General features: G+C 40.0%; 1 protein-coding gene across 3 annotated transcripts in view; it reads right to left on the reverse strand.

The window, feature by feature from the left end:
• The window catches only part of CADPS2 (calcium dependent secretion activator 2), a 561,163-nt gene that overhangs the window by 322,123 nt on the left and 219,219 nt on the right, over window positions 1-19,821 (reverse strand). For all 3 annotated transcript variants that reach the window (XM_077834502.1, XM_077834493.1, XM_077834509.1), the window contains exon 5: window positions 12,758-12,994. In XM_077834502.1, coding sequence (XP_077690628.1) covers window positions 12,758-12,994 — 237 coding nt within the window. The remainder of the gene's footprint in view (window positions 1-12,757; window positions 12,995-19,821) is intronic.

Genomic DNA, 19,821 nt, shown 5'->3' on the forward strand with positions numbered 1-19,821 from the left:
CTAACTGTTGCTGGAGAGGGTCAAAAATGTTATCATGTTGCAAACAGCTAAATACTAGAGCTGTGTGGAGAACAGAAGTTCTGTTTTTCAAAGGATTTCAAATCTAAATTGGAGTGAAAACAGAAAATTTTGAAATTCTGCAAAGGAAAATTATTTTAAAAAATTCACTTCATTTCAGGTCAGTTCAAATATTTTGTTTCAATTTTAACTTTTTAAACTTATAAATATAATATAAAATAAAACAAAATTCAGAACAGAAATCATTTCAAAACAAAAAACAGAAACATTTTGTTTGGAAAATGTTGAAACGCGATGTTTAGACATTGTCTAAACTTTTTTCCATTTTTCTTTCTAAGTGAAAAATTGGATAAATTGACCCAAAGTTTCTCCAGCAGTTCTACTAATATACTCACTTAAGAAACACTTTAAAGCTGTCTTGATTTAAAAAAACATGACATATTTGTTCATATTCACTTCTCTAAAATATAGATATGAACACCCTCTATCATATGCAGTTTCTTTAGATGGTGAAGAAGCAAGTTCTCATTGCTTCCAGGGTGGCACATAAGCATGATGATATCATCATACTAACGCACACAAATAGGAAGCCCTAGGATGTGTCCACAAACTCTTCCAATTTGTATAAACACTTCCATATGAAAATGAGTTGTAGAAAAACAAACAAGATGTATACAGAACTTTCAGTTTTAAGCATCAAAGATGTACCATAAAAGCAAAAAAAGTCATCTTTAAACTGAAAATGTCCCTGTAAAGCAACAAAACTCTAAATAATTGAGGTTATATTTTCCTCTCAAACCATATGTGCAGCTCCTCTTAATGCTAAATGACATTACATATTATAAACAAAATGCATACCCTTGATTTTTACTGTATTATGAACTGACATGCAAAATTCTAATCTAGTTGGAAAACTATGTTAGTGTAGTTATTTTTCAATATTAGCTAATCTTTACAGAAAGTACAGTAGTTGTCCCAATAATGAGAGACTCAGACCAATTATGGATACCAGACAATAACGCATTATGACGAGAGGAAAGATTTCTTGTGACTAAAGCACAAGACGGGGAGTCAAAGGACTTGGATTCTATTCACAGCCGCACCACATATTTCTTCTGTGGCTTTGAGCTTTTCTCTGTGCTCCAGTTTACCTCTTTACAGCTCTGTAACAAAAAGATAATAGCCCAGATTTTCTGTTTGCTCAGGAAGAGGTCAGTGCAGCAGAAAAGAGAGAGACACACGTTTTCTTCATCTGTCCCCTCAGGCAACATGCTGGGTAATAGAAACTGCAGGGGGACTCTGGAACACATTGCAACAGCAGCGAGTCAGAGCCTTGCCCCCCTCACCCACTCGCAAGTTGAGGGAGGATCACTGGCAACATCCCTGGAGTGGGATGCTGTTGCTTGGGATTGGAAGCCTGGAGGAGGCTGTGGGCCACGTGACAGCTGCTAAGATTTGCCTCCAGCAGGCTCCAGCTGCCTCACAAGGGCCAGGCAGCACTGGCTACTACTGTGACAGGTCCCCTCTCTGCTCATGGGACAACTAAGAGCCTGGTGGCCTCAAGCTCTAGAGGCAGGGCAGTGGAGGGGGATAATGACTCCTTTGCAGACCTGTGTCAGAAAATTTTGAGATCCCATATGAGCAGAGAGGTTGCATGTGTGGGCAGAAAAACATGAAATCTATTAAAGGACAAGGAAATAATTCAAGGGAAAATACAGTTGGAGGTTGCAGCTAAACAAGTGGCTGGACCTTTTTGAGTTACCAACGCCAGACCTATGACCATCCCCACCTAGATGTGGTCCCTAAAAAAGCTGAAGGAGAGTGTAGGATTATTCACCATTTATTTTACCCACAGGTGATATGGTGCTTTTGTCTTTCATCACTTTTAAACCCCTTAGCACCTGTGGACGAACATCTTTCACAAAACAATATTTCTATATCTCACCTCTCAGTCCTCATCCTCAGAGGAAACCTGCACAATGCCTTCAAAAGGCAAACCTGGGAGCTTAAATTCATAACTTTGCTAGACTGTAAAAATCATGGTCTTAATAAAGACACTGGATTTATGGCTCATTATAACACTCTGTACCCCACTAACCACACCCACCCTTTCTTGTCGGATGACTGCAGATGTGTTAATGGGCCACTTCACATTGAACAGTTTCTTACAATACGGGTTGACTACTTATGCTAAACAATCTGTTCCACCTTGTATTTAGCTGTGACACTCTGACTACCTTTCCCAGACCTAAGAAGAGCTCTGTGTAGCCTAAAAGCTTGTTTCTGTCACCAGTAGACATTGGTCCAACAAAAAAGACATTGCCTCACACATCTTGTCTCTGTAACATCTGTACTTCGGCTTTTTTATTTCTATTCACTTACAAAAACCCACCTTTAAAGATAAGGATGTGGGGGGAAAGTGCAAGGGATCTCATAGCTAATGGTAAAATGTACCATAAAGCCTCCAACACCATGACACAACATCATGCATTGTGAAATGGATAAAGCTAAGATGTTACCCCAACGTGGGGTGACAGGTCCTGGGCTACTCGAAGCATTTTTTTAACTGAAAAGTACCACCAATATCTACAGAGCTTTGTAAACAACAATAATTACATCATAACTTTATGAATGACTATCCTTGTCATTTGTGATCTCCATGCTCAGTAAATTATTTCATAATCTCTAGTTGAGGCACTGAAACATTATGATATCTAATAATACCTATGCTTCCTTTTCTCATGCCAAATGAATAGCTCTGTTGAATGTAACTTTTATGATGACTCATTTCTATGTTGATGTGTTTTTGTTTTCTTCTTCAGTTTCCATTTTAATTAGAAGGTACTTTTGTCTCGGATATTAATTCTGGATGCTTGGAACAGAAAACTAAAGGGTCAAGACAATTCCAGGTGAAAGGAAATCATCATATTCTCATTAGGTGATAAACAGCTTTCTAGGTGCTATTTGTTTGTATTGTATTCCTTTCCTATACCTGTTTAGTAGCTGAAACAGACAAGATATTAAAAAGGCATCCTCTGCCACTATTTCTATCATTTTTGTTTCAAGCTGTTGTAAAAAGGTCCTCTTATAACAATTCCAACTTGTGAAACACTCACTCTGTTTCATAAAACGATGATACCATCTGCATAGAAAATGTCTATACAATGAAAAATTGCCTGCTTACAAATACTAAACTCTGGAATGAAACATTATTATAATCCAAGCCAGAAATGAATGCTTCACTGAACAGTGATTTTAATACAGTCAACCCAGATTGCTTATGATGCTCAGTTGCAGTAACTTTGAATAGATGTATGAATAGTCTCAGAGGTTTCCTAAACTGTACAGTAGATTTGCCTCGATGATTAATGTAGGCCATTTAACATACACACACACACACCCCTCCTGCTCTTAGTGTTTATTAGTGAAGGGCAGAAAGAGTGTGGAAAGCATCCAGTCTCTTAGAAAGCAGAAAAATGTCTGTTAACATGGGAAGTGGTTGGTATTTCAGTGACACGACCCAAAGAAAAACAACAACAGTAGTTCAGAATTACGCTGTTTACCTGCTATTGTGATGTGGAATAACTAAGATTACTGTCCACGAAAAAGATGAAAGGGGAAGTACTCATTCTAGTTTTTGTTTGTTTCCTTTGTGAATCTGATAGCATTTTGTGTGTAGCCTATTGCACTATAGTGACTTTTAATCGTGTGGGTCTTTCAAACAGACACAGAGAAGGCACAAAAATTTTAAAAGTAGGAAAATGAGGCTGTAAAATGATAGGAACTGGCAGTATGATGAAAGGGCAGATCTAAGTACCTGAAACGACTTTTAGCTTTTTTAAAATGGATTCCATTTCAAAGGTGACAGTGTCTCTTTAAGGAAATCATTGTACTTAAAGTTGCTAGCTATTTACATTTTATCCTGTGGGAATATCTCATTGTGATGACCAAAAAAAAATCTGGAATCTTAACTGTGCAGAGAGCAAAGTTTGCATTAACCTACATATAACATTTTGGCTACATTCCTTTATTATTTCCCCATTGCTTAGCCTCAGTTTGTACCCCTTTATCATTTTCAGTTGTGATCCCTTCTCATTTCTATCCTTGTAGACAGTGCTGGTTCCCAATATCTTCCACTCTGTTGAAATCAAGATATAGAGCCAGTTTATTACCTGCTTCCTAGATTTATTCTTTAAATAGCATTAATATTATATACGAATGCACAAAGCCTTGGAAACAAGCAGGGAGAACTGGAGGTCCTGGTGATGTCAAGGAACTATGATGTGATTGGAATCACAGAGACTTGGTGGGATAACTCACATGACTGGAGTACTGTCATGGATGGTTATAAACTGTTCAGGAAGGACAGGCAGGGCAGAGGGAGTAGCACTGTATGTAAGGGAGCAGTATGACTGCTCAGAGCTCCGGTATGAAACTGTAGAAAAACCTGAGTGTCTCTGGATTAAGTTTAGAAGTGTGTGCAACAAGAGTGATGTAGTGGTGGGAGTCTGCTATAGACCACCGGACCAGGGGGATGAGGTAGATGAGGCTTTCTTCCGGCAGCTCACGGAAGCTACTAGATCGCATGCCCTGATTCTCATGGGTGACTAATTTTCCTGATATCTGCTGGGAAAGCAATACTGCGGTGCATAGACAATCCAGGAAGTTTTTGGAAAGCGTAGGGGACAATTTCCTGGTGCAAGTGCTAGAGGAGCCAACTAGGGGGGGCACTTTTCTTGACCTGCTGCTCACAAACCGGGTAGAATTAGTGGGGGAAGCAAAAGTGGATGGGAATCTGGGAGGCAGTGACCATGAGTTGGTTGAGTTCAGGATCCTGACGCAGGGAAGAAAGGTAAGCAGCAGGATACGGACCCTGGACTTCAGGAAAGCAGACTTCGACTCCCTCAGGGAACGGATGGCCAGGATCCCCTGGGGGACTAACTTGAAGGGGAAAGGAGTCCAGGAGAGCTGGCTGTATTTCAAGGAATCCCTGTTGAGGTTACAGGGACAAACCATCCCAATGAGTCGAAAGAATAGTAAATATGGCAGGCGACCAGCTTGGCTTAACGGTGAAATCCTAGCGGATCTTAAACATAAAAAAGAAGCTTACAAGAAGTGGAAGGTTGGACATATGACCAGGGAAAAGTATAAAAATATTGCTCGGGCATGTAGGAATGAAATCAGGAGGGCCAAATCGCACCTGGAGCTGCAGCTAGCGAGAGATGTCAAGAGTAACAAGAAGGGTTTCTTCAGGCATGTTGGCAACAAGAAGAAAGCCAAGGAAAGTGTGGGCCCCTTACTGAATGAGGGAGGCAACCTAGTGACAGAGGATGTGGAAAAAGCTAATGTACTCAATGCTTTTTTTGCCTCTGTTTTCACTAACAAGGTCAGCTCCCAGACTGCTACGCTGGGCATCACAAAATGGGGAAGAGATGGCCAGCCCTCTGTGGAGATAGAGGTGGTTAGGGACTATTTAGAAAAGCTGGACGTGCACAAGTCCATGGGGCCGGACGAGTTGCATCCGAGAGTGCTGAAGGAATTGGCGGCTGTGATTGCAGAGCCATTGGCCATTATCTTTGAAAACTCGTGGTGAACCGGGGAAGTCCCGGATGACTGGAAAAAGGCTAATGTAGTGCCAATATTTAAAAAAGGGAAGAAGGAGGATCCTGGGAACTACAGGCCAGTCAGCCTCACCTCAGTCCCTGGAAAAATAATGGAGCAGGTCCTCAAAGAATCAATCTTGAAGTACTTGCATGAGAGGAAAGTGATCAGGAACAGCCAGCATGGATTCACCAAGGGAAGGTCATGCCTGACTAATCTAATCGCCTTTTATCATGAGATTACTGGTTCTGTGGATGAAGGGAAAGCAGTGGATGTATTGTTTCTTGACTTTAGCAAAGCTTTTGACACGGTCTCCCACAGTATTCTTGTCAGCAAGTTAAGGAAGTATGGGCTGGATGAATGCACTATAGGGTGGGTAGAAAGCTGGCTAGATTGTCGGGCTCAACGGGTAGTGATCAATGGCTCCATGTCTAGTTGGCAGCCGGTGTCAATTGGAGTGCCCCAGGGGTCAGTCCTGGGGCCGGTTTTGTTCAATATCTTCATAAATGATCTGGAGGATGGTGTGGATTGCACTCTCAGCAAATTTGCGGACGATACTAAACTGGGAGGAGTGGTAGATACGCTGGAGGGGAGGGATAGGATACAGAAGGACCTAGACAAATTGGAGGATTGGGCCAAAAGAAATCTGATGAGGTTCAATAAGGATAAGTGCAGGGTCCTGCACTTAGGATGGAAGAATCCAATGCACCGCTACAGACTAGGGACCGAATGGCTAGGCAGCAGTTCTGCGGAAAAGGACCTAGGGGTGACAGTGGACGAGAAGCTGGATATGAGTCAGCAGTGTGCCCTTGTTGCCAAGAAGGCCAATGGCATTTTGGGATGTATAAGTAGGGGCATAGCGAGCAGATCGAGGGACGTGATCGTCCCCCTCTATTCGACATTGGTGAGGCCTCATCTGGAGTACTGTGTCCAGTTTTGGGCCCCACACTACAAGAAGGATGTGGATAAATTGGAGAGAGTCCAGCGAAGGGCAACAAAAATAATTAGGGGTCTAGAACACATGACTTATGAGGAGAGGCTGAGGGAGCTGGGATTGTTTAGCCTGCAGAAGAGAAGAATGAGGGGGGATTTGATAGCTGCTTTCAACTACCTGAAAGGGGGTTCCAAAGAGGATGGCTCTAGACTGTTCTCAATGGTAGCAGATGACAGAACGAGGAGTAATGGCCTCAAGTTGCAGTGGGGGAGGTTTAGATTGGATATTAGGAAAAACTTTTTCACTAAGAGGGTGGTGAAACACTGGAATGCGTTACCTAGGGAGGTGGTGGAATCTCCTTCCTTGGAAGTTTTTAAGGTCAGGCTTGACAAAGCCCTGGCTGGGATGATTTAACTGGGAATTGGTCCTGCTTCGAGCAGGGGGTTGGACTAGATGACCTTCAGGGGTCCCTTCCAACCCTGATATTCTATGATTCTATGAATAGATTCCCTATGTTCTTTTTGTCTTTCATAATTCTCAAATAGCTGTTCAGACAAAGATTCCCTAATTTAACCGCTTCCTGCAGAAGTATGGACTGGATATTTTAAGGTCCTCAACTTGCCAGCATTCAGATGTTATAAACTGCATACAGCAGTACTAGCAAAATCCTGCTTTTCCTTCAGGGATACCACATCATACTTTAGAGAGTGGATCAGTTTTTGTCCATTTCCTGCGTCGTGTCTACAGAGGAATAAGTTCACTATGCTTCAGTTAAAAAAATCTATGATGTCAGCTTCAACTTAGTTTCTTTCCCCCCCGTCCCCTTTTTTTTTCTTTGAGATTTAGCTTTAAGTGAATAGGATGTGCGTGAATCGATCTCAGGCAAGAATCTGGCTTTCAGATTTTTAACACAGCATTTAAAATATAAGTCTCCCATGCTGAAAAAATGCTACCCCCATGCAATAACACTTCAGAAAAGTAATCTACTTTTTGACTTGTCAAAAATGAACTGTAGCCTCTTGACTGGTAGAGAGCCTGTCAGTGACAGAAAAGGCTACAAGAGCTTTGTAAATTCACTAAAACAAGCTGGATAAAACAAGCTGTGCCACCGGACTCCTCATTGTTTAAGATGGATAAGTTTCTAGTGGAAAAAACTATATTCACTCCACATACAACATTTACAAGAAAATTTGATTTCTTCTTTTTCATCTCATCCCTGGGCATCTTTTAGATGTATTAGTAGTTGTGATTCTGCTGATCTCAATATATTTCCTCATGGTGTAAAATTTGTGTCCATCTCTAGAAATCTAAAGAAAGTTGCAGAAAGCCTTTTTTTGACATTCCCATTAAACTCTCAACATCTACTCGGTAAAAATCAATCTCTTTTTATAAAATAGGACATTTTCTGTGTATGCCAAGCATTGTAGGAGCTACACAACCAACATTTGCTATGGAGACTTATGGCACTATTTTCAGGCTTTGCATTCACTCTCTTAAGTGGGTTTGGTGAAAACAAGGGAGGTATGTATTGTTTTATATAATGGCTCGTTCATTTTATGTACTTTACCACTAACACAACCGCTCACGTACCTGTCTAGCTGATGAACTGCTGCTGTTTTGATGCATGGAATGAAGGACTATTATTCTTTAAAAAAAAATTGTTAGCCTTTTACATATGAATATTGCATGTAGAGGGGAAGCCCTACTGTTTTTGTTCTTTTCCAAGTAATTAAGGATTTAAATTGCTCTTAAAAATTCTGCCATTACAAGAATGCTAGACATGTTTTTGCATTGTGCATGGATCAATCAGAATCTTCCTATCATTTTGCATCTTATTAAAAATAAATCCAATGGAAGAAACTTGAGAGGTTAACTCCTGCATTAAACAATCTCAAATAAATTATTACTATCAGTTCAGGTACAGTATCGATGTGATCAGTGTGCATTTGCATTTTACTTTATGGCTCAGTAATGGCAAAGAAAATGGTCATAGCATTTTTCCTTAATTGTGACAGTTCTGAATTAGCATATTAAAGTCTTTAAAAAATTGAGAGAAAACTGTTACTAGTGTCCACTAATCACTGTGCTCTGAAGTCTAGTCTACTGACTTCAGAATTGACAGTTTAGGTGGTACACAGTACAGAAGACAATATCATTTAAAACATTTAGTCAGTGTAGATTGAAGCATTTCTTCAAACGTTCACTTCTAACCATAAGTTACTAATGTCATCAAGCCATGTCAAGTGTATGCAATAGGTACAGCAGAGAATTGTTGAAGATTTTAGTTTAGGATTTGGAAGCACTGTAACTGTTGACTTCTAGAAGCCACAGTAATAAATAGGAACAATTACAGACATGGAATTATTGGTAAAGGGTAGGGATGGTCAAAAAATTTCAAAGGAAATATTTCCCCAAAACAGGGTTTCATCAAAACCAAAATTTTTTGCTGGTACAGATCAAATTTCTTGAAATTTTCCATGAAGAATATAAATGTGCTTCAGTTGTAAAAGTAGACCTGACCTGAAATGAGAAATATTTAGTTTCAGAATTTCTCCCTCTGCCTGAGCCACTACAATGCATCATGGGAATAGTAGTGCCATGTCCCTCCTGTTTTCATTCTCCATACAGTCCCAGTCTCCTGGCCAGACTTCACCTCCCAGGAACCACTGCAGGCTCTCACTGTGGTTGAGCAGCTGCAGTGCTTCACAGGAATTGTTGATTCTGAAACAAACGGAGAGGAAAGAGGAAACTTCAGCTCCCTCAGGGCACCACAGTTGCTCATGCACAGGGAGAGAGAGAGCATCAAAAGGGGAAGGGAAAACATTTACCTTCAATCAAAAATGTCAAAATGAATCATTTCAACATTCCCAAATGCAAATTTCTTATTCTGCAAAATGTTTTGATATTTTGACTTTGCTTCCTGAATTAAGATAAAATCCAAATGGCAAAATACTGCAATTTCCCACAGGGCAGAAGTTCTGTTTTTCAATCAGCTCTGATAAAGAGCAGTTCCTTAAAGAAGCACAGTCTGTCCCAGTTCACAGACCCAAAATTTAAACCTACCTAAAAATACAGGCTAACGTTTCCAAACACCTAAAAAAATGACATTTTCAAAGGTGCTGAGCACCTACCACTCCAATTTTCATCACATCTCTGAAAACCATTTAGGAACTTAATTTGAAATACCTATGTTTGAACATTTTACACATTTCATGTTCTGTGAAAAAGCGTGAGTCTTCCTAAATGAAGGGTATACATAACGCAAATAAAATCCCAGCTACGTACTTAAATAGCCAATTAGCAATGAATCCAAGATGCTCGGAATGTTTGTGATTACAAGCATACATATATGACTCGGGAAATATTTTTAGCCCAAGCAGCCAAATTATAAACAACTGAAAAGAAGGGGCTGTAATGGGAAGTATTAGGCAACTTTAATATAAGGATCACTTACCAGCTCCCCCAATAACAACACTGAAAGCTTTTTATTTAAAGACACATTGCTTAGAAAAGAACAATTGTTTAAGAAGTATACGCATACTTCTAAGTTTATTTTAAGCTACTTAAAAAAATTAAAACAATAATACATTCCAAGTTGCACTTTCGTCTATCCAGGTACCTATTCTCAAATGAGCTGAATGCGCTGTAAATGCAGCACATGTAAAGATGTCAAATACAAACTTTGGTCCCTCTTTTTACTCATACTACTGTCACAAGGAGAGGCTAGTATTTCCTGGTATAGGATTTGCATTAAAAGCCATAAGCCCTGATCCTGAAATCTTACGTCCTCGTGCTCGCCTACTGCAGTATTTTGGACTCAATGTGGGTGCAAGAATGCGCCCATATGGAACAGATTGCAGGATCAAGACCTTCAATTCTTCCTGAGTATTCTCAAAAAGATTCCTGGATTCTCCTCAAGAAAACAGCTAATTTCAAAAACTGTCTTCCCTGCTGATATTAATAATGAGCATGGAAGATGTAAATTGTACATTTATTTATATTACTGCTGAGTAAAATGGATACTTTGTTTGTGAACTTCTACAGCTTTGAGTCCATGGCAGATGATAGACTATGTGTTAATAGTTGCAGAGTTAAGGCAAAAATAATTAAATTAAGGAAAAAAGAAAGAAAAAACAAAAGCAGACTTCTGATTTGCCTCTTCCTAGTTTTCCCCAGGGAAATCACACTAAAATAAATATGATAATACTTTCCCACACGATAAGACCCTTAATCTCTGGAGAAGCTATGCAGGTGAGCTGAAACAATGGAGGATAGGAAGTGAAAGCCAAAATGGACTGACAGATTAAAAAGAATTCCAGAGTTGATCAGATAACCTTCACTTTCATTCCTAATTATAGTCAACAGTATTCCTGTGTATTTAACAAATTAGCATGAAATTTATTCAGGGTTGCCAGTCACAAGGAGAGAGAGTGTAACATTTTGTAACTTTTACATTAAAATGTTCCCAATTAATATTACGTTGTTAAAGATAAGAGTGAAATAACCCAACTTATTTTTCAGACTCACACCTCTAGGTTGGTTCCAGAAAATTTATTTAGTAGAGGACCACAAGGCAATACTTTCAATGATGCAATCAAACTTTATTTTTAAAAATGATTAGTTAAACAAACAGGCATTCAGTTACTACTTACACAAATGCTATTATAATACAGTAGAACCTCAGTGACGGAGGTTGTTCATAACTCTGAAACGTTCATAACTCTGAACAAGACGTTATGGGATGCTCCTCAGGGCAGACTGCTTGGAGGGGGAGGGGGGCTCACAGCTGTGCCTGCAAACTTTAGCATCTTCATCTTCTACCTGTAAGTGGCTGCCCGGCGAATGGGGGCGGGAACAGGCAGCTGGTTCTAGCCCCCTGGCTGCAAGGTGATAAGTGAGGAAGTGTAGCCCTTTAAAACTGAGCTGCTCCTCCAGAGCACAGCATGCAGGCAGGAGCTTGGGCTCCAGCATCAAACACTCCAGGCCAGGTTCAAGCAGGAGCTCGGGAAGTTTCTTTCCCGGCTCTTACTGAGCATGCAAACTTGTCCCCTTGCCTCCAGGGGTGGAGGGGAGGGAACTGTGCCCATGGCTTAGGAAAGCAGAGCAGACCCCAGCGCTGCTCCTGCTCTCCAGGCTCAGGGGTTCACAGCTGTGCCTGTGAAACTAAGTCAGCATCTTCACCTCCTACCTGTGAGTGGCTGTGCTCCCCACCCCATGTGTGGCGAGTAGGCGGTGGAGGAAGTGACAGGCAGCCCTAATGTGCCTACCTTTAAGATGCAGCACAGGCACAATACAGTATTCACTTTTTTTTTTTTTTTGGTCTCTGCTGCTGCCTGATTGCTTACTTCCAGTTCCACATGGTGTCCGATTGACCAGTGAGTCCGTAACTCTAGTGTTCGCATCTTTGAGGTTCTACTGTACTCACACTCAATGACAAAATGGTATATCAATGCGGGGATCAGTCCACTGATAACAGAGGAAGTACAGCCATATAACACTAGAACCTAATGGTACCCTTTGGATGTTAACAGGCACTGTCTCACAATTTAGCAAAACTACACCTTCTATGCTCCATTATAATCCTAATTAACATTAAGTTGGCCTCGATCATAATGATATTTCCTCCACCTTCTCATTGTCTTTTCACACTACTTAAATTAACATCTGCACCAATGTCCCCCCATACTATCAATATAGATAGTATTTTAGTAAAACATATACAATTTTAAAAAACATCCATTGAAAACTGTGCTCAAACCAGTTATAACCAAACATAATGGTAACATAACCCTACATCATGTCATTGCTGATTCGTACTTTCCCATAACTTATCTCCAAGTTATCTTTGACTTTCTTCACACTAGCAACTTCAGTTTCTCATACTCCTCTACATTTGGGCTAATTTAGGCCCCAAAGCGAATGTTTACTTATTTCTTAACCAAAGCCATCCTTTAGACTACAGCTCACCTGACAACATAGTGATCCTGAGTCCTATTCTTAGTTTAAAGGGGAAAATGTACATGTGTTTGCACATAAACCCTAATTATTGAAAATTAAATTATGGTCTAGCTGTTTAACATATTAGTATGAAATTCTAAATATAACTACAAAAGTGGGGAAGGACTAATCATAAGGAGGTAGTAAGAAATAATATTCTAGAATCATTTAAATAATCAACAAATGTTACGTGATATATTCACTTACCTCTAATGTGAATGATAGCACCACATCTGACTTTGACAGCTGAATTTCATTTTCATCTCCTATGTCCAAGAAAGCAGAATTCTGTGATCGCTTTAACTTCTGCAATTTAAATTCTGGGCCACCTTTAGACACTGGAAGACTTTCCAAATTTGCCATTAGCAAATTCACTGAAGACCGCAACTCTTCTATAAACATGTTCTCCATTTCTTTCATTACAAACTTCGGAAATTTTCTTTCCTTGAAAATATTTTTAAAATTCAGAATGTCATTAATTATGTCATACCATAAATTTAGTTTAATTTACTAATCAATTGTCTATGTGCTTTCAGCCAAAGATAGTTAATTAAAATATAAATCTGAACTTCAGTGATTATCTAGGATTACACGTTACAAATACTTGGCTTTGGAAATCTATCCTAAATACATTGCTGTCTTTAGCGAGAAACAGTGTGAATTGAATTCCATCAAATACTTCAAACAGATTAAACCAAATTGCAACTTCTTGAGTACTTACAGAGAAAGAGAGATTAAAGGGCATCTTTCAAAGGAGGCAAGGCCAAATAATTCATTCTACCTTAATTTCAGAATGTGAGTATATGCATGCATCTTACACAGTCTCTCTGCTCTACTTGTATATTCATCAACTTACTGTATCCCTTTAATGTTCACTGTTAATATCTGAGAAGCTGACACAAAATTCAATTGTCCAGTAGTCATTTTACTATTAAAAACTCTTCATATCTCGACACAGAAAGATTTTAAAAATGTGTCATCTAACTGTACTCATTTTTTGCTGGCAAAAACAGGCATCTCTCTGTTGAACCACAGAAAATTCCCCATTACCTGTTTCTAGTAAGGAGGCTGAAAATGATGGCCATTTAAAATGTTTACAATTGCTTTTTGCTACCCATACCATGTATAAGAAACAACAGGAACACTTAGCAGTTAAATAACAGATTTCATTCACAAATCTCAAGTGCTTTAAAAAAATGCAGGTAAGCATTTTGAGTACCGTTTTATAGATGAAACACATAGAGCTTAAGTGACACTCCCAACGACACTCATTCAGTCAATTGCATCACCGAGTATAACACTAAGGACTCTTGATGCATGGTCTGATGACCATGTTTATGCCAGGTAAAGGAAATACCATTCTAATGTTAAGTAACATTTTAAAGATTTTAAGATTTGAATGGTTTAAGGGCAACCACAAGAAGGAAAGCCAATTACAACCAGAAATATTTTGTACAAGTCTAACAGTCAAAGGTATACAACAGATTTTTGCTTTGTGACAGCAATAAAATTGTAGCAAGTTAAAACTCAGAGTGTTTTTAAGCAAAGCCCTTCCCAATGCTTTTGAAATTATAGATTACACAATTAAATAAAAAAAATGTCTTAGGAGGATAACTGAAGTAATATTCTGACTGTAACGTGGGAGGTTTTAGAATGTTAAAGATAGAACATTAGTCAATTGTGTTAAATGATCTTTCCTCTTTACTTTTTAAAGAAATGTCTTCTGTTCTTCTATCCTTACTTTACTTTTTTACCCAGACTTCTCTCAATTATTTTCAGGGTGATCTCCAAATGTCTAACACACCACTAACTCTCACTAGCAACAAAAGTAGTGGTGGCAACAACAGCGCCTATATTTCAAATCAAGTCACATTTGTAAATTTGCATTGTGCAATAAGCTTCTATTCTGGATTAGATAATTTTCTGCACTTGACAAAGGAGCCCTGTATTACCCACTTGCCCCATCTCATGAAAGTATAGTCTAGCATCTTCAGTATATAGGCTATGGTTTTTTTCATAATACATTTCAGGAGAAGTCAAGTTGTGACAAATTGTGATAGCTGACATTTATTACAGATATTTTAGAGCAATAAAGTTTCCATTCTTTTTCCCCTCAATTATATTTCAAACTCCAAGTGGGGGTGTAGTTGATTTATGAAGCCCAAATCTTCTCAAAGATAATGCCTCCCACTAGGCTGTAATTATCAAGGCTATGATCAGGATTACTGCAACATAATGGAACAAGCCCATGTTACTGGGTGAGAAGTGGATCACTCGATAAAGTACCCTTTCTGTTTACTCCCTCTGAAGCATCTGGCGCTGGCCACTGTTGGTCTGACCCAGTATGGCCATTCTTATTATGTTCTTAAGCCATCCACTTTTGATAACTGAGACTGGGAGGTCCTCCGACCTGGAAAACAAGCTGAGGTGGGATAAATGGACTCCCTAGATTAAGATATGCTGATGAATCCTGAAAGAAAAGGTTGAAAAGGCTAGAAGGAGAAGTAGGAGATAGTTCAGGATGACACACTTGGAACCTGGGTGGTTTCAATAGACTTTTGAACCAGACCAAGGAAGTCAGACTCCAGGGCCTTGTGGAGAGGAGAGACAGTGGAGAAGGCTAGTCTGTCTGCTGCATGTCTGTAAGAAACATGATCCACCATGTTAGGGAAGTCAAAGTCAGCCAGATGTGATGCTGGCCACATCAGTCCCTTGTGTAACATTTGCTATGAAAATGACAAGCCTTAACCATGTTATTGGCTTGGTGGAACTTTGTTATGAAGAGGATCATGATCAGTTGCTCTCCATGTCCAATGAAGGCAGGACAACAAGTAATGGGCTTAATCTGCAGCAAGGGAGAGTTAGGTTAGACATTAGGAAAAACTTTCTAACTATGTAGTTAGGCTCTGGAATAGGCTTCAAAGAGAGCTTGTGAAATCCCCACCCTTGGAAGTTTTTAAGAACAGGTTAGACAAATACCTGTCAGGGATGGTCTAGGTTTACTTGGTCCTGCCTCAGCACAGGGTTACTAACATGGTATTGCTTCTGCTCCCTAACAGGATGAGCATAACAAACCCAGTCAAGTTTCCATGAGGAATATTCACAGAAAACAAATTTAAAGAAGCCTTGCAAATGATTACTAAAAGAAACTGAGCATGTGCCCTCTTTTGCATCTTTATGATACAGAAAGAAAGCCCAACAATAGTTTGTTATTTGCTTTCTTTATTTTTTTGTAAACATAGAAAAGTAAACAATATAATATTTGGTCCTCCCTGTTCTTGCTGGAGAACTTCTAGGAAGTCTCAGAGCTCACAATACACATCTCTAACACTTTAATTGTAGAGGAAAAGGTGTTGAATCTTAATTAAAAAAAGGCTTCCTTTATTCAAAATGCTAGGTAATGAAGTTAAATAGGTGTTAACAAAACAAGCAACTTTTCCAGTCTGACTAAAATAAAAATTAGTTAAAACAGATATTAGCATTATAAGAATGTTTTTAGACTTTATGAAATGCTTGTGGGATGCCGCATGTATTAATCCTACTTACAATATCTGTATCCCATGGTATAAAGTTATATTGCATGTTTGCATTGTAAATCTCTGCAATTGTGTAACTCACCAAACAGGAAAAGCAGCATTAATTAAGGTAAAGTGCTCGTCTTGCACACAAGATGGCCCACGGAAAATCAATGAGACATTGTGTAGTACCAAAGGACAGAGACCTTGTTGATTACATTCCTCACCCACTCCAGGAAGGGGAAACCTGTGCATGAACTCATCCCATCAGCTTGGAATCTGAGGTGAAGGGGATAAAAATCCCTGTCAAAGAGAAACTTGGTCTCTTTATGCTGCCTGGACTCTCAGGGGCAAAGATTCCTAAACGTAAGCAAGAAATCCCCATGCTGCTTATCATGTGTCATCCCTAACGGACACCTAGAACTGCTTATTATAGAAACTTATATATTTCCCCCCACACACACTGTTCCTCAGACGTTCCTGTTAACTGCTGGAAATGGCCCACCTTGATTATCACTACAAAAGGTTTTCTTTCCCTCCCCCCCTGCTGGTAATAGGTTTCAGAGTAGCAACCGTGTTAGTCTGTATTCGCAAAAAGAAAAGGAGTACTTGTGGCACCTTAGAGACTAACCAATTTATTCGAGCATAAGCTTTCGTAAGCTACAGCTCACTTCATCTGATGCATAAAAGTGGAAAATGAAGTGAGGATGTTTTTATACACACAGACCATGAAAAAATGGGTGTTTATCACTTCAAAAGGTTTTCTCCCCCCACCCCATTCTCCTGCTAGTAACAGCTTATCTGAAGTGATCACTCTTACCAGCAGGAGAAAGGGGTGGGGGGAGAAAACCTTTTGAAGTGATAAACACCCATTTTTTCATTGTCTGTGTGTATAAAAACATCCTCACTGCATTTTCCACTTTTATTCATTTGATGAAGTGAGCTGTAGCTCACGAAAGCTTATGCTCAAATAAATTGGTTAGTCTCTAAGGTGCCACAAGTACTCCTTTTCTTTCTGCTGGTAATAGCTCATCTTAAGTGATCACTCTCCTTACAGTGTGTATGATAACACCCATTTTTTTCATGTTCTGTGTGTATATAAATCTCCTCACTGTATTTTCCACTGAATGCATCCGATGAAGTGAGCTGTAGCTCACGAAAGCTCATGCTCAAATAAATTGGTTAGTCTCTAAGGTGCCACTAGTACTCCTGTTCTTTTTGTAAATCTAAGACAGTAACTCGTGTGTGTGTATATATGTGTGTGCGCGCATGCGTTTCCTGTTTTAACCTTGTAAATTACTCCCATTTCTTTTCTTAGTTAATAAATCTTTAGCCAGGATTGGCTACAGGCATTGTCTTTGGTTTGAGACCTGAGTAGAGTTGATCTTGGGTAAGTGACTGGTCCTTTGGGACTGTGAGTTACCGAAATATTATTGTGATTTTTGGTGTAAAGTGACCATCTATCACATATTCCAGCTTGCCTGGGTGGCAAGATAGACTGGAATGCCCAAGGGAACGGTCTGTGACTCCATGGTAAGATTGTCATAGTGCTTTAAAAGTTCACACTTGTTGCTGTGTTGGAGAAATTTAATTATAGAGCACACAACCAGTTTGGGGTGTCTGCCCTGCTTTTTCACAGACAGCCTGCTCTGAGGTTGACACTCACGCTCCCCAGCCACTCCAGATGACGTGACACCACCCAATCCCCATTTATTTGACTATTTCTGATCTCAAGCACATTTCAGATATATGGAGCAATACAATATTTTCCATACCATACCAGTTAAAAATAAAAAACAACAGTAACTGTTATTTTGATAAAAACAGGAGTACTCTGAAACCTTGTGGCACCTTATAGACTAACAAATTTATTTGAGCATAAGATTTCATGGGCTACAGCCCACTTCATCGGATGCATGCAGTGGAGAATACAGTAGGACGATTTTATATACGCAGAGAACATGAAACAACAGGTGTTACCATGCACACTATAACAAGAGCGATCAGTTAAGGTGAACTATTACCAGCAGGAGAGGAAAAAAACCTTTTGTAGTGATAATCAAGATGGGCCATTTCCAGCAGCTGACAAGAACGTGCGAGGAACAGTAGGGGGGAAAAATAAACATGGGGAAATAGTTTTACTTTGTCTACTGACACATGAACTCCCAGTCTTTATTCAAGCCTAAGTTAATGGTTTGTCCAGTTTACAAATTAATTACAATTCAGCAGTCTCTCGTTGGAGTCTGTTTTTGAAGTTTTTTTGTTGTAATATTGCGACTTTTAGCTCTGTAATTGAGTGACCAGAGAGACTGAAGTGTTCTCTGACTGGTTTTTGAATGTTATAATTCTTGACATCTGATTTGTGTCCATTTATCCTTTTATGTACAGACTGTCCGGTCTGGCCAATGTACATGGCAGAGGGGCATTGCTGGCACATGATGGCATATATCACATTGGTAGATGTGCAAGTGAACGAGCCTCTGATAGTGTGGCAGATGTGATTAGGCCCTATGATGGTGTCCCCTGAACAGATAGGTGGACACATTTGGCAACGGGCTTTGTTGCAAGGATAGGTTCCTAGGTTAGTGTTTTTGTTGTGTGGTGTGTGGTTGCTGGTGAGTATTTGCTTCAGGTTGGGGGGCTTTCTGTAAGCAAGGACTGGCCTGTCTCCCAAGATCTGTGAGAGTGATGGGTTGTCCTTCAGAATAGGTTGTAGATCCTTGATGATGCGTTGGAGAGGTTTTAGTTGGGGGCTGAAGGTGATGGCTAGTGGCGTTCTGTTACTTTCTTTGTTGGGCATGTCCTGTAGTAGGTGACTTCTGGGTACTCTTCTGGCTCTGTCAATCTGTTTCTTCACTTCAGCAGGTGGGTACTGTAGATGTAAGAACGCTTGATAGAGATCTTGTAGGTGTTTTTCTCTGTCTGAGGGGTTGGAGCAAATGTGGTTGTATCGTAGAGCTTGGCTGTAGACAATGGATCGTGTGGTGTGAGCTGGATGAAAGCTGGAGGCGTGTAGGTAAGTATAGCGGTCAGTAGGTTTCCGGTATAGGATGGTGTTTATGTGACCATCACTTATTAGCACTGTAGTGTCCAGGAAGTGGATCTCTTGTGTGGACTGGTCCAGGCTGAGGTTGATGGTGGGATGGAAATTGTTGAAATCATGGTGGAATTCCTTAAGAGCTTCTTTTCCATGGGTCCAGATGATGAAGATGTCATCAATGTAGCACAAGTAGAGTAGGGGCATTAGGGGATGAGAGCTGAGGAAGCGTTGTTTTAAGTCAGCCATAAAAATGCTGGCATACTGTGGGGCCATGCGGGTACCCATAGCAGTGCCGCTGATTTGAAGGTATACATTGTCCCCAAATGTGAAATAGTTATGGGTGAGGACAAAGTAACAAGTTCAGCCACCAGGTTAGCCATGACATTATTGGGCTTGTAGTCCATCTTTGTGTGGAATGTTGGTGTAGAAGGCTTCTACATCCATAGTGGCCAGGATGGTGTTTTCAGGAAGATCGCCGATGGATTGTAGTTTCCTCAGGAAGTCAGTGTGTCTCGAAGATAGCTAGGAGTGCTGATAGCATAGAGCCTGAGGAGGGAGTCTACATAGTCAGAAAATCCTGCTGTCAAGGTGCCAATGCCTGAGATGATGGGGTGTCCAGGATTTCCAGGTTTATGGATCATGGGTAGCAGATAGAATACCCCTGCTCAGGGTTCTAGGGGTGTGTCTGTGCGGATTTGCTCTTGTGCTTTTTCAGG

The sequence above is a fragment of the Eretmochelys imbricata genome, chromosome 1 (assembly GCF_965152235.1).
Source record: "Eretmochelys imbricata isolate rEreImb1 chromosome 1, rEreImb1.hap1, whole genome shotgun sequence".
In the NCBI taxonomy this organism is placed as follows: domain Eukaryota; kingdom Metazoa; phylum Chordata; order Testudines; family Cheloniidae; genus Eretmochelys; species Eretmochelys imbricata.